At 48.1% G+C, this 16,011-nt stretch overlaps 1 protein-coding gene across 1 annotated transcript in view; it reads left to right on the top strand.

Moving 5' to 3' along the window:
- Window positions 1-16,011, top strand: part of RTN4 (reticulon 4) — a 543,567-nt gene that overhangs the window by 385,991 nt on the left and 141,565 nt on the right. The window contains exon 6 of the mRNA XM_069608239.1: window positions 11,635-11,704. Coding sequence (XP_069464340.1) covers window positions 11,635-11,704 — 70 coding nt within the window. The remainder of the gene's footprint in view (window positions 1-11,634; window positions 11,705-16,011) is intronic.

Here is a 16,011-nt window from a genome sequence, read left to right as displayed (position 1 = left end):
GTATATTCACATCCCTGACTCTTAACCCCGGGCCCTACATGAATGCTTGCCTCATTGGTCTTGTAGGCTTGGCCCTGTGGAAGACCACTTTGTGCCAACCTCCGGGAGATAATACAATCTCACTTAATGAAGGTTTACTTCTGTGATATTGGGGAGATGCTATCTAACCCCTTTCTAACTACGTAGATTAAGCTGGACTCTAACAGATGCCAGCCTCTGGTCCAATGAAGTCCCTGGTGAGGACTTTGGCTCCAGTGGCTCACTGGCCCCTACCCACCATTGCAGCCTTTGTCACCTTTTCCTCCAACACCCTGGGGCAATGGCCTCTACCCCATCCTCCTCTGGCTGGCCCTGATCCTGACCATCAGGCTGAAACACTTGTGTAAGAGCGCGATACAAATAAAATATATCATATATAATGAGGGTGATGCAGAGATCCCTGAAGAGGAGGTCCCCTCCTCCACCGGAGCTTTTCACAAAAGTGGCGGGCCTCCCTGAGTTCATGGACATGCCGTTCCTTAAACCTTACATGTATCCTGTGTGCAGTTCTGGCATCCCGGGGTGGGCCGAAGCCCCTGTGGGAAAGGACATACTGGCTGATGCGCAGAAGCTTTGGAAAAAGCCTCACACAACTCAAGCTGTCAGTAGGTGGGCAGAAGTGTGTTACAGGCCTTCCAGCCCCTCACCTAGTGAGGTTGCATCCACCTCCGGTTTGAAGGTATCACCATGTGCATCACCCTCTCCAGTGTCTGGGAAGGAGGACAGGTTACTAGAGCACGTGGTCAAGAGAATCTGCCAGAACTTCGCTGTCCACTTACGGCAGGCAAAAGCTGTTGCACAAACAGCAGTGATAAATCAGAGGCTCTAAAAACAGCTCTCAGAATTTAAGCAGTTCCTTTCCCCAGAGGGATTACTTCACTGCTGGGTTGGACAAGGCACATTTGGTGGCACTAGACCTTCTGCAGTCTGCATCGATACTTTCCTTGTGGAATCTATCAATGCTCTTCCTCTTTTACCAAAGCCAAATCCAAACAACCTCAGTGACCAGTTTTCCCTTGTATTTCTGGTGGGTGGCAGGGGCAGAGACTAGCTTCTTATGGAGTCTTGTAGGGCGATCTCCAAGGTCTCCTGGGTAATATCATTGCAAAGATTGGGTTTTCGACTGCCCTTCCTTAATCACCAAGCCCCTGCTCTCGCAGTTCAGGTAGGTCATTGCACTTTTACAAAAGATACAGAATGTGTTGGATCTAGAAACAGTGGATAAGGTGCTGCTTTCCCAGCATGGCAATGCAGCTATTCTAGGTTGTTCATGATGCCCAAACCCACCCAGGCATGCCAGCCGATAAACCACGATCTCTCGCATTCTCTCCCTTCGCCTAGAGCGATTCAAGATCATGCCAGCTCCTGTTGAATCTTCTATTTGAAGGGGATCTCTTTGTCAACCCGAGGAAATGGGCCTGGATGGCTGTGACAGCTGGCCCTCCATAGGTTTCTGTTGGGATACGGAGATGGAGCTAGGGCTTTCCCCACGGAGGAGAGACTCCAAGACAACCACAAGTGGTAGCTTCATCTTCACATGGTAGTTGTTTTGGGATTGGGGCAGTCCTTCAGTGGATTTTTTTTGGCTACTCGGTATAATGAGATACCCTCTATAGACACCAGGGAGGGAGTGAGTTGGATTTCTTTGGTGGTGTTGCGCCCTGTTGATTCCTTGGCATGAGCTGTACTTGTATAGTCATATGTGCCTACAAGAGCTTGGACAATGTTACTTTCTTTTTGAAGTGAGTCTTAACCAGAGGGTTTGTCAAAGGTGTTGGGTTGAGGGACCCTCCCCATGGTGAGGGCTCTTCGACCTATGGGGGCTGGAATGTGGTCCTTGCATGCAAAGCATTTCCAACGTATGCCATCAGCAGTTATCGGTCTTGCCTAGTAATAAACCGCATTTATGGCAGCCTTTACCTCAGCACTTCATGTGAGGGGGGGAACGGAACTACAGTCCCTTTCGTCATCCAAACCATATTCAGTCTTCAAGGACACGTTCGCCTCGGGTTGCATCCTTCCATTCTTCCCAAGGTCTCGGCTGAGTTTCACATCAATTAGGAGCACTCACTCATGACTTTCTTTCCCAAGCCTACTTCAGAAACCAAAAAAACAGGCTCTTCATTGCCTGGACAAGGTTTTCACTTGTCTAGGACTAGACTTTGGTTCTTCAGAGTGACTTTTTGTGCTCGGGTGGTACCTCCTATGGCCAGTTGGCATCCAACTCCACTATTTGTCACTGGGTAGACCACAGCATTTCCGAGAGCTACAAGTATTAGTACCTCTCCCCAGGTGCTTGCATTCAGTATGGGCCAGTGCAGCTTCTGTGGCATTCCGGAAGCATGTAACTTGGGTTGTGTGTGTTAATGCAGCCATGCAGGCCTGTCCATCACACAAACATTACTGCATATGTGCCAGCTCCCGTGCTGATGCTGTGTGTGGCCAGGCAGTGCTGCAGTTTGTCTAGGTCAGGTTTGGCTCCCCCCACACCCCTCCAGTGCTCCATTTCTTTCAGCTTGGTAGGCTCCCAAGAGTATGAAGGAAGGAGGAAGTTGCAGTATTCACTATAGTGTACCCCTACACCATAGACCCCCGCCCCCTGACCCATTTTCTCTCTAAGCCCATCACTAAAACCTTCAGGTGCGGGCTGGGCATGCATGCAAGGATTTGGGAGCAAGTGATTCACCGGCAACCTCAACCTTTGCTGAGTGAGTTATTGTGTCAAGGAAGGTAAGCGGTTTCCCTTTTTCCTGTGCTTCTCATCTAGGTTTCCTGTGGGTCCCTATGCTGGTAGGAGCTGTAGGAACCCCTCCCTTTCTAAGCATGCTACCCATGTTCAGCGAAGGTCCTTCTGGTTCCGAGAATGCTGTTGAGCAAGCTTCCAACAGTGCTTGTCCTGATGTGCCACTTCAATGGATTGTAGTCTTCGATCTGAGTGCACCTTCTTCTGCATAGCAAGGTTCACACCTGGTTATCGAGTGCGGAGCCTCACAGTGCTTATAAATAAACCTTTAACCACTTTGGAGGGCTCCGTACAGGTTCTCCAGAATGCTCATCCCCATAGATCTTGCCTGGGATTCCTTTTGTCTGCCTGGTGCACAGCAGAGCTCTCTCTTTAGGGCAGGTGGGTACAGATGCAGGTGAGGTGCAAAATCAGGGAAATGAGATGCTTGCCTTACAGGCCAAGGAAAGATGTAGGTCCCTCTGTGGTGGAAGACTGAGGGCCTAGCCCGCACAACCTTGGGCATGAGACTTTGAGCAAGGCCTATGCTTGCCTCTGGCTTCCGTTTCAGTGTGGTTTTGAAATGTGTGCTTCACGCTGTTGTGTATTTAGTCATATTAAATGGAGTCAGAAATTAATGTTTCCAATGAGAATGTCTGGTAACTGTTGTATCCTTAAAGAGGTGGATACTCCAGTCCCCTGCACACCTATGGTACTGTAACCAGCCAATTCCAAGTAAATTCAATCTAGTTGATAGATTATGTATTCAGTACAGTTGGATAGAAACAGCAAACCTAGTCTTTTTCATAGAATGCTGCAGTAACACATTCTATCCAATAATCACTATAGAACATTTCTGTTAATATATTCCATCCTTTTTAATGAATTTGATCAACGCGTTTCGGGATTGTATTCCCTTCAGGAGATTTAAGTTTCACAATTCTTGTTCTTGCTTGATGATATAATATTTACAATTAGTATAGTCTACAATTAGTATTAGTATAGTCAGTAGTATCTTGTTGAATTCATTACAAATAACTTCTCATGTGTATATAGATACCCGATGGAGGTTTTAGGATCAACTTTGTGTACATTTTCCAGAACATAGTCTTCCACTTGGAAAAATCCTATTCATAAAAAGTATCTGTAGAGATCTAAACGGTAGTGGAATTTAATTTCGATTTAGTCTTAGATTGTAGTATTAAACACGTATTAAATCCACAATTCAATGTTGCAAAAGTAATGTACCTCTTAGCGCGAGAAGTGAACAATCCAAGGAAAAGCTATAGAGATGATAATAAAGATCTATTAGCTGGATTAAAGTAAATCAAGTTCCCTATTCAAATGCTCGTGTTAAATCGAATAGCTTAATGCTTATGTAACTTACCTAAATGTTTCTATGTAATGGTGTTTTGCTGTAGCAAAAAAAGTTGCCAATTGGGCATCTATATAAATAAACGTGATTACGTTAATGTAACAAAGTTCGACGTCATCACGTGTCCACGATGACTTCATCACGCAAACGTAGATTACGTGCATAGCTACGTGAGTTTGAATCTGCAAATTTATTACTTTGCCTATTTGTGAAAGCGCAGAAAGAAATCTGGGCTTGATTCAAACTATTTTGGGTCACCCGAAAAATTTAACTTTTCTGTCTACGTTGCAACAAAAAATTGCAACAATGTAATGAAAGGAAACCACATCAGACATCCACATGATTTTGCAACTTCCGATGCAAGGATTCCCGCTCTTGCAGCAACGCCAGATCTGTTGAGGGGGCAAAGAAGGAAAGTTCTTCTTTTAGCGGCAGTGCCGAGGTCCTTCCTGGGAAGGCTGATTTGGCGATTGGTATGTCGCAGAAACATTCCAGGCCTCATAGTACCGGCTCAGCCGAGGTTCCTTGCATTAAGGCTAAAGTTAAGGCCCCTGATCCATCGACGGGGACCCCTGCCTCACTTCCTCACGTGCCGCAGTTACCATCAGGTGATAACAAAATGGTGGCCGTCCCGCCACGACCACAGCGGCCATTTTGGGCGCTACCCCTACAACTACGCCAATGGCGTCAGGTGTAGGGCTTGGTTCTGTGGGTGAATATTGAGTTCCTTGTGCGCATCCGTTTCGGCCAGTCTATGACTGGAACGCTCGGATGCCCCTTCCGCACTGTGGGATCGGCACCTTTGATTTTTGTGGCTACATCGGAAGATGGGCCGGTGTGGCAACCTTCCCCGTTACGTCCCTGGAATTATCCTCCTCATGAGGCATCCTCCGGTTCCAAAACAGTTCCTGGAGGATGCCTTTTTCGGCAAGTTTTAGACGCTTATGCGTACCGACCCCATGAGGGAATATTTCAAAGGGGGCTTTTTAGGGAGATATGTCCACCCACGTCTCTGGCTCCACCCGTTCCTTCGGTGGTACCGCCTGCGCCTCCCTTGCCTACAGTGCTTTCCCCGACTCTTCTGCCTTTGCCCCCATTGTCCCCCGTGGACAAGGCATTGCCCGACACGGTTCAGCAGGATCCTGACCTGTTGGATGAAGCGCAGGGCGATCAGGACAACGGGGACCTGCCCCGCTCTATTCAAGCTTTTCATGACCGGGTACTGGACATGATGTGCTTCTTGGATGTTGCGGTGCCCGAGGCACCCGCTCCGCAGCAGGGCGTGCTTTCTGGGGCATTCACCCGGTCTCCTTTGGAGCGCACCGGCCTGTTCTTGCAGAAGGACCTTCTGGCCAAAGTCCACAGGGTCTGGGAAAAGCCACACTCTGGACTTTTCGTCAATAAGAAAATTGACGTGCGATACAGGCTGCATTCTTCGGAAGAGGTGGCTCTGTCGTCTTGTCCGCCCCCTCCTCCACGGTGGCTACCTTTACAGTCCAGGCCTGCAGCCTCCTCTTCTACGACTACTCCGGTTCTGGGAAAGGAGGACAAGCTTCTTGACTCCCTTGGGAGGAAGATTTTCGTTAACTCGGCCTTGCAGCTCCGGCAGGCCAATGCCGAACTGGTGTTAGCGGGGGCTAATATGCGGATGTGGCAAGGTCTGTCGGAGTTTGAGGAGTTCATTCCGGTCGAGAAGCTGGAGGATTTTAAGGCGGGATTATCCGACGCCAGGGTCTTGGCCCAGGATCTTCTGGAGGCTGCGGCTCACCATTGGCACCTCGGCTCGGGGCCTTATGCTGGGGGTTGATACCTCCCGACAGGCGTGGCTGTGTGCCACCAAATTTTCAAAGGAAGTACAGGACAAGGTGTTGGACCTTCCTTTTGACAGTAAGGAGCTGATTCATTCTACAACGGATGTAGAGTTGACCAAGACGAAGGATAGCACTCGGACAGCTACGTCCTTGTCGGTCCTAGTTAAAACTCCTTTTAAAACCCAGAGACCGTTGTCGCAGAGTCGGCCCTCCTCTGGTTTCAGGGGCTTCCTTGACCGGAAATCTCATAGGGTGGATACCCCTTTGGGAAATAACCGCCGGAGGCAACAACAGACTCAGTTTTTCTCCTGCTCCTCAGCCTCCTCCTCAGGTTCAGGTGGCAGCACCACTGAAAAACCTACAAAATGAGGGTTTTCCGCGCTCGCACGATACCCCGGTGGGAGGATGCATTGCGTCTCATTGGGAGGCATGGCAGACCATCACCGAAGACAAATGGGTCTTGTCAGTCGCTCGGGCGGGCTTCCGCTTACCCCTACCCTCTACCCCACCCTTCAACCATCCTTTCCAGCTGTTGGGATCGCCCTCCGTGAATGCAGAGGTGCAGAAACTTCTGGACCTCAGAGCTGTGGAACCCGTTCCCCCTCGGGGAACGAGGGGAGGGTTTCTTCTCCCAACTGTTTACGGTGCCCAAACCCAACCAGGCTGGCCTGCGAACCACCCTAGACCTTACCCTGTTCAATCTTTTCCTACCCCAAGAGAAATTCAAGATGATCACGCCCAGCCAGATACGCTCCTCCTTACAGATGGGCGATTGGCTCAGCGTGGTGGATCTTCAGGATGCCTACATGCATATTCTGATTTGGAATCCACACAGGAGGTATCTCCGTTTCTCTTTGGGAGAAGAGCACTTCCAGTTTCGAGTGCTTCCTTTTGGCCTCAGCTCCGCGCCGCGTGTCTTCCCGAAGATGTCGGTGATTGCGGCCTATCTTCGTCTGCAGGGTATCCATGTTTATCCGTATTTGGACGACTGGCTCTTACGCAGCCCTTGCCTGTTGAGCCGCGTGCAATCTTCAGTCTCTCCTACAGCTCCTGTTCCATTTTGGGCTGGCAGTGAACTGGCGGAAAACATGACGGTCTTGCAGGAATTGATTTTCCTGGGTTTTCGCTGGAACACGATCGACTGCAGTGTGTACCTGACCGGGGACAGAATGGCGGATCTGTTAGCCACGTGTCAGATGTTTGCGCAGTCAGAGAGCATGTCGGCCTGGTGGTTCCAGAGGCTTCTGGGCCTCATGGCCTCGTGTGTGTTGGCTCTTCCTCTTGCTCGTCTCAAGATGAGGCGGACTCAGATGGCTCTTCAGAGTTCTTGGTGTCAGGCTGTGGATCTGGACTCCAAGTTGATGATTCTGGCTTCCATGAGAGTGGACCTGGAGTGCTGGCCGTCTCTCAGCAACCTGTCGGTGGGTGCAGGGTTTCAGGATCCAGCCCCTACGGTGACGGTCACGACAGACTCCTCCCTTCTAGGGTGGGGTGGGGTGCGACGTTGTATCTTCTTCAGGTCTCGGACCTTTGGCCGCCTCAGGACAAGCTCCTCCACATAAATCATCTGGCGCTTCTGGCGATCTTCCTTGCGCTCAGGGCTTTCAGACCGATCATTACCAACAAGGTGGTCCGTATACGCCCGGACAATGTGGTGTCAATGTATTACATCAACAAGCAAGGGGGAACCAAGTCCCCCCCCCCCCTCTCCTGGACCTGTCATTCAGATTTGGGAGTGGGCTGTTTTTCATGGTGTCTGGCTGCTTGCAGTACACATCCCGGGCCAGCTGAATGTCACAGCAGATGCCCTCAGCCAGCGGACAATGGTCAGCTACGAGTGGGAGTTGAAGGCGGAGGTGTCCTCGTGGATTTTCCTGCGTTGGGGCACACCGGAAGTGGACCTCTTCGCTACAGCAGTAAACAAGAAGCTTCCTCAGGATGCCTCCAGGGGCAGGCTGGGAGCCTCCTCTCTAGGAGAAGCTCTCGAGATTCCATAGCACAACATGAGGGCTTACGCTTTCCCGCCTCTGCCTCACCGAACAATTTGCAAATTGAAGAACTCGGTGAACTGTTCTCTTCTCCCCATAGCCCAGTGTTGGCCGGCCAGGTTTTGGTTCTCGGAACTTCAACATCTGTCGGTGTATCTGGCGATCAGGCTACCGGTGACCCCCGATCTTCACCAGGGGGAACAGCAGCTGTGGCACCCCTCCCCACAATCGTTCTGCTTGGTGGCATGGTGCCCGAGTTCAAGTCTTTAGGTCATCTTAACTTGTCTGCGGATAACATGCGTATTATCCAGGCAGCCAGGAAACCCTCGACTAGGTCCCAGTACAGAAGCAACTGGCTAAGGTTCTGTCATTGGTGTTTAAACAAGCAATTGGACCCAAGGGAGGCTACAATTGACACAGTACTGTCCTTTGTGTCTTTGTTAGCAGAGTCGGGCGTTCACGTTCTGTCATTCACGTTCTGTCATGCAGAACTGATCTTTCAGTGGTTTCCGCTTACCTTTCTACGGACCAATGCTCTTACTCTCTGTGTAACCCAGTGGTTAAGAGGTATTTTGCAGGCTTGACACGCCTTTATCCTCCAGTTCGTAATCCGCACCCGACGTGGGATCTAAATGTGGTCCTGACGTCGTTGTGCCATAAACCTTTCAAACCGATGGCCATGGTGGACCTCAAGTACCTGTCCTGGAAAGTGTCCTTTTTGGTCGCTGTTACGTCAGCAAGGCGTGTGAGCTCCAGTCCTTGTCGGTGGAGCATCCCTTCTTGGTCTTTCACAAGGATAAGGTGGTCGTACGGACAAATCCTGCTTTCCTGCTGAAAGTTGAGTTCCATTTGAACCAGTCGATCTCCCTGCGGGTCTTTTTTCTGAACCCTGTTTCTAAGGCAGAAAGTGTTCTGCATTGTCTCGATGTCAGAAGGGCTCTTAAGTTCTATCTGGACAGAACATCGGAGCTTGGGAGGAGTTCTCAACTTTTTGTGACCTTTGGTAACCCACAAGGTAAGCAGGCGTCTAAGGCGACTATTTCTCAGTGGATCGTCACCTGCATTACGGAGTCTTACACCGTCCAAGGGCTGAAGCCTCCTAAAGGTATTCATGCACACCTGGTGCGGGGCAAGGCAGCTGCGGTTGCCTTTCAGAAATATGTCCCCTGGGAGACCATCACGAGAGCAGCTACTTGGGCCTCCCCATCTGCTTTTTGTAAGCATTATTGCCTAGACATGAGCTCAAGAGCTGATGCTCAGTTTGGTCAGGCTGTGCTGAAGAACCTGTTTAAGGGTTTTTTTCCCCATCCACCCATAGTTCCTGTAAGGAGTGCTTGGGAATCTCCCATAAGTATGGAGGAAAGGGGATTTATTTCTAAACTTATAAACGTATCATTCTCTACTAACTCAGTACCTAACAATTTGAAACGGTCATGGGTCCTCCCTCTTCTAAAAAAAAGACCCTGGACCCAGCCATTCCTACTAATTACAGGCCCATCACTACTGTTCCCTTCCCGCTAAAAATTCTGGACAGAGTTGCCTATTTACAAATCCAGAATTACCTAGAATCCTAACCAATTACTGGGACTGCGTCAATCTGGCTTTCGACCTCAGCATGGAACAGAAACTGCCCTTGTTGATCTTAAAAGTCAGATCGACGACATTAAAGACAAGGGTAAGGCTGCTATCCTACTACTCCTAGACATCTCAGCAGCTTTCGACTTAGTCGACCATAAAATACTCTGTAACCACCTCTCCTCTGCTGCTCACTTCTCCCCTTCTGCTGTCACATGGATACAGTCCTTCCTGGCCAACAGAACCATGAGTCTTTTCCCCTGTGGCAGCAGCAGACCCCCCATCCCCATTACTTGCGGTGTCCCACAAGGCTCATGCGTTTCCCCCACTCTTTATAATATTTTTACAAAGCCTCTCTTTGATAAATTGGATCATCTGGGTGTCACCTATACAAACTATGCGGATGACACCCATATAGGATCAATGAAATTTTCTCTGTCATTCAGGCATAGATGGCCTCTGCCTGAATGACGAGAAGACCGAACTGCTCATTGTCGGTTCACCTAACAACCTACAAAAACTGAGCCCCAACTATTCTAAAATTATCATCGATGGCAACACCATCCCTGTTGCCAAAAACGTGAAAACTCTTGGCTTCTATCTTGATGCCAATATCAATCTCACCAAGCAAGTCAATTCCACCGCTTCCTCCACTGCCTACACAGGAAAACTAATTCGGGCCTGCAGACTTTCTCTCGACCAACAGCTGCCTTACTTTAGCGAGAGCCCTCATACAGTCCAAGCTGGACTATTGCAACAGCCTCTACCTAGGTGCTAACCAAGCTATAACTAGTAAACTCCAAGTCATCCAAAATAATGCGCTTCGAGCAGCACTAAATATTCCTAGGCGAGAGCATATCTCCAACACTAGAATCACATGTAAATGGCTTACCATCCAACCAAAAATTTACCTCAAAACTCTCTGCCTCACATACAAAGCTCTCAACCACTTAGCCCCCCCCTATCTCACCAATAAATTCACCTGGAAGCAGTCCAACAGAATTACTAGATCTTCCAACACCCTATGTCTCATGGTGCCCAGATTTAGCTCTAAAAGAGCCGGAGGTTCTAGCTTCACTGTCCTCGCCTCCCAACATTGGAACTCCCTGCCTCTAAACATTAAGTCGGCCAGTTCCTTCCAGTCCTTCAGGAAACTTGCCATTGGGTGGCTATTGGCACAAAGTCAATTAGTATGCTAGACATAGTCACTACCTTTTATATATTGTACAAGTTGTCTTATTTGGCCATGGCCTGTACTCCCTGTATATAATTTCTGCTAATAGCATTACTGTTATCTACCATGTATTGTGCTTTGTAACTTGTACCAGCGCCCATTTACTCCCGGGTCCGGAGCGCTTTATAAATAAAATAAACAAACAATAGGAGTATAACCAGGTTACTCACCGTAGTGACCACCTTACTCCTAGTCCATAGTCCCCTTTCTGCCATACGCCCGCCATCCCCCTCTAATAAGGTTCCTCTGTTATTGCTAAAAGGTCTTTGACCTGGCGATTGAAAAGGACTGATGGGCGATGCGAGGGGCGGAGCCGAGAGGGGCGCGGTTACGGCCGCGTGCTGGGCCACGCGCAAGAAAGAGAGGAAGGACAAATTTTGAAATAAACATTTTGATGCTTTTTACAAAGTGCTCTGGTCCCGTCCCACAGGACGGAGAGATGTCTCATAAGTATGGAGGAAAGGGGACTATGGACTAGGAGTAAGGTGGCCACTAAGGTGAGTAACCTCATTCCTCCACCCTTGCTCTACTAGTTTATGGGATTATTCTGTCTCATTAGCCAGAAGTATATTTTCGAATTCAATTAGGTCATTTTAATCTCAGCAATGTCTTTGTGGCATTGTTATCCGGACATACCCATGGCACCCACTATCTGTATCTAAATACAAATATTCTATCAGGAAAGTGTCTGAGATGATTTGTGTAGAACCCATTGAAAGCCATCCTCTGATCCTTCGTAGTTTTTGTTTGTAAGAGCTGTACATTCATGCAGGTGTTTGTTTTTGGGATGTGGGGTTTGTTTTGAAAACATTTAGTTTAGATTTGCAATTTTGTTTAGCTCTTTTAAAGATAAGTGAAATTGATGGATATTATTTTCTTGTATATTTCAGTTTGCGGTGCTGATGTGGGTGTTGACCTATGTTGGTGCCTTGTTCAATGGTCTAACGTTGCTGATTTTGGGTAAGTGTTTTAACCTCTTTGAATACATGCAAATTACTTTAAATGAAATATAACTTTCGGTTTACTCTAGTCTTTAAATTGCATCTGTTGGTGGCTTATTGGAAAGATAGATGTATGTATGCAATTGGATTCTCTTAAGTCGACCAAAGGGGCTTAGAGGAACACATTTTAAGCATAAGGGCATTCGTCGATAACATTTTATTTCAAACATGCAAATGAAGCTTGCGCTGTGGAGTTGGGGGGTGTTCAGGTAATCCAAGCAAATAAAAATCAATTTTGTGGGTTGGATTTTTTCAATGATTGCATGATGATGTAATCAGAACCTGCTACAACTGTCGATATTGGTTTGCTGCATTTCAAATGTGTAAAAAGAATAGAAATGTTACTTAAATTCTGTCCAGTTTACTCTGCTGCCCTCATCACAATCCATTAAACTAAATATGGCATTTGGGTTTCCTGTGAGGCTTGGTGCCTTCTGAAATGCAATCCGTCATGTTAGTAAAGTGAACAGCGCAAGGGACCTGAAGGTTTAGTTACGTGTTTTCTTTTCTTTTTTTTTTTTGTTTTTTTTTTTTAGACTTTCTCACACAATCAAATAGACTGTCCATACAGTTTATTAACATAAAATACTTGCCAGTCTTTTATTAGCTAATGTGTGCACCTCATTGTATGCCACCACTGAGCTATAAAGTAATACATGTGGGGGCATCAGGTTCTACTTGTTACCAGTTTTGTGATTATGATTACCCTGAGTTTACAGCCTGTATATAGACTCATGTCTGAAGCACTGGTGTTTGCTGGTTGTCCAACATCTGCACCCATAATCAATTACATGGCCTTTATGCCCTGTTACCTGTTATCAGCTATATTTATTGGTTTCAAAAATGGATTTCCAAAGTCCATATCTATTTTTTTAAATTATTATTATATTTATATTTTTTTTACTGAGAACGTTTCTAAATAATGTGACGTTGGGTGGCGTCATTGCTCTGTGGGCAGGCTTCCTATACCATCTCCAACCTGTTCTTTTAAATGTGTGATGCCTGTGTTAGGACAGTTTTTCTGAAGTCCAACTCAGGGCCCAGTAAAACCATATTTTAGGGGGGAGAGGGCTGCAGAATCAGTGCAAAGAAATGGTATTATATATACAATCTTGGCCCGATCGACGGACGTCCGCCAAGGTGAGCTGCATCACCAGATGGACCCGCCTCCCCGACAGGGGCTTCAGAGCCTACAATGTTCATGAAAGCCTCTTAAAAAATGGCTGACGACTTCGCCGAGGACCCATTGAGCTCCCGGAAGGGCTTACATCAGCACTCCAACCTCCTGCCGCATGATTGATTGCCCCTGGAGCAAAATGAGACACCATCCACAAGCTGACGGGCGCAGCCGATCTGCACAGAAGGGCCGCGCTTAAGGGCCATGATGCCTGTCTGGGTTGGATGGGGACGCTGGACTTTGCCTCTGCTTCCAACCCACTAACCTGAGCATCCATAGACTGAGACGGAAAGGACAGACTTGGATTCCCAGTCCTGGTTGCCTGTGCAAGGTAAAGCGCATCATTATGTGCACGTCGTTTCCCGTGCCCTGAGGTTACTTGCTGCAGCGCCCTTCTGCAGAATAAGCCCTTGGTACCCCGGCCGCCCCTGACTTGGTTCCTCCCTCCCTTTAGCTTTCCCTCCATCAGAATCCTACTTTGCCCCAACCTTACTGAGCCTCCATCCCTACCCACATACAACCATAAACTGCACCCTGCAAATGAAAAGAACAGTTCTCGCAACATCTGGATCCCACAGAAGGCTGAACGCCTCTCTGGCACCTATTGCAACCACAAAACTCATCAGAATACATCCTACCTGCATAGCCTCCTGAGCATCCTACACACCTTCAGACAACAATGCTGCGCCCCAAGCCCACCTGGTTTTTACCATCCCTCAAGACTTCTACCAACTCACTACACATTAAGGTTAACTCCCCTCCCCCTCACCGAATAGACTCCATCTGGAAACACAATAGCATCATGGCTTCACCTATCTGAAACGCTAACGCACTCTGCTCCTCCCTAACTCTAGCAGCCTGGACCCACCATCTCCACACCACTAATCAAGGCGTCAACCTTATGGACAGTAAAACATGCCCGCAAAAGACTCCCACAATGGCATTCGCTTAGGAAAACATTGCCCTGCAACTCCAACCACTACCAGCCTTAGCCGTTCCACCTAATACCTCTCTAAGGAACTCCCGCCTAAGGGATCGTACCACCACTACCAACAAAAAATCAGAATGCCACGGAGAAGAGTGCATCCATTGTTCAAAACAAACCTGCTCCCTCCCTCCCCCATACAATGTGCTCTATTCAATGCAAGATCCATTCCAGCACATGCCACAGAGATCCACAACCTCATCACCATTAGTAACCTAGACATCCTAGCTATTATTGACATGTGGCTACATGTAGCCTCCGGCCCTGCCCTATCAATTGCCCTTCCACCAGGTTATACTATTTACCGCTCAGAGTAAATGCCAAAGGAGGGGGAGCGGCACTGGTCGTTGAGGATACCTTACCTTTGTCTCGGAAGGATAGTTCAGCGGCAACATGCTCGCCTTGGAAACAATGATGACACGAAGCAACACAGGTTCAATCCCCGGGTCCGCGCTTAGAAACCTCTGGGTATTAAGCGTGTTATAAATAAACTATCATATCATATCATACCCATTAGACAACTGAGTTCCTCCCTCCCGAACAACAGTGACATACTATCCATGAAACTAAAACTATCTGACTCGGCCTCCATTACTCTTCACACCATCTACTGACCTGCAGGTCCTTCCCTGACCTTTGAAGAGAACCTTCTTCGCTGTCTGAGTGCTGACATCACATTTCCATCCAAAACTACCCCCATGGGAGACTTCAGTCGTGGCCCGAATGATCCAGAGGACCTAGCAGCCCTATCACTGTCTAATTCACTTAGCGCCCTTGGCTTCCATCACTGTCAACACCCTCCACTCACAATAAAGTTACAACTCTTGATTGGATCGTGGACCTCAATTGCCTGGTATTTCTCCTCTCCAATAACCCCTGCCCATGGTCAGACCACAACATTTTGCAATTCTGCATCTCGCCGGTCACCCAATCACCGCCCATCCTCAAGCCACTGCCTGCTACCCTCGCCCGCAGTTTCAAAAACTTCATCGGAACACCTATCTTACCAGTTGTGCTCACTTCTTTCTAATCCCCCTTTCCCCAATGACCCAATCACGCTTGCCAACCTCTACACGGAAACACGAACTACAGTCATCGACACTATAGCCCCACTAAAGCCCTGTGAACTGAAACCGTCTGCACATAGAAACTCCTGGTTTACCTCTGAACTCCAAACAATTGGCACCAACAAGCGAGTAGCTCAAGCTAACTGGAGGAAATCTCCATCGGCGGCCAGTAAACTTCTGTACGCTATAGCCACTAGTCTATACACAAATGCATAATTGCTGCCAAATCTTCTACCTACAGTGCCTGTATTGCAAATGCCAACTCTAACACTCGGGAGACATTCATAATTCTCAAAGAATTAGAAACTCCTACCATCCCTCACAACACCTTAACTAAAGATACGATATGGTGCTCTGTTATCCAAAATGCCATGCTTACCAAAATTGAAACCCTGCAAAAGAAAATTGACACCAAACAAACATTGATCCAACCCTCTGTCCCTTGACCAACCACACCCCACCCACTGACATCCGCCATGCCCCTCTTGTTTCACTTCACTAATGTTGAAGTCAAAGCCATCCTTAAAGGTCTCAAGCCTTCTCCCTTCAAAGGTGACATCGGTCCCGCAGGTCACAAGATTGCTCAGACCACCTAACCGCTGTTATTACCGCCTTTATCAACCCATCCTTCTCCACAGGACTAGTCCCCACCAGCCTCAAAGAAGTTTGGGTCCTCCCTCCTCTCAAAAAACCTACACTGGGCCCAGCAATCCTTACTAACTACTTACTGCCCAATTACAACTGTCCCCTTCCTACTCAAAATCCTTGACAGAGCAGCATACTTACAAATTCAAAGACACCTTGAAGCCAACCAGATCCTGGGCATGCAGCAATTTGGCTTTCGCCCAGGCCATGGGACCGAATCGGCCCTCATCGACCTAAAAATCCAAATCGATGATATAAGGTATGAAGGTAAGCATGCCCGGCTACTTCTCCTAGACCACTCAGCTACGCGTGACCTAGTCTACTACGCAATCCTAGGTCAGCACCTATCTACCTCTGCCAATTTCTCTCCCTAGGCCTCAGCCTGGATATCA

The sequence above is a fragment of the Ambystoma mexicanum genome, chromosome 4q (genome assembly GCF_040938575.1).
Source record: "Ambystoma mexicanum isolate Mex_15411 chromosome 4q, UKY_AmexF1_1, whole genome shotgun sequence".
NCBI lineage: Eukaryota > Metazoa > Chordata > Amphibia > Caudata > Ambystomatidae > Ambystoma > Ambystoma mexicanum.
This window is presented reverse-complemented; position numbering and strand designations above follow the sequence as displayed.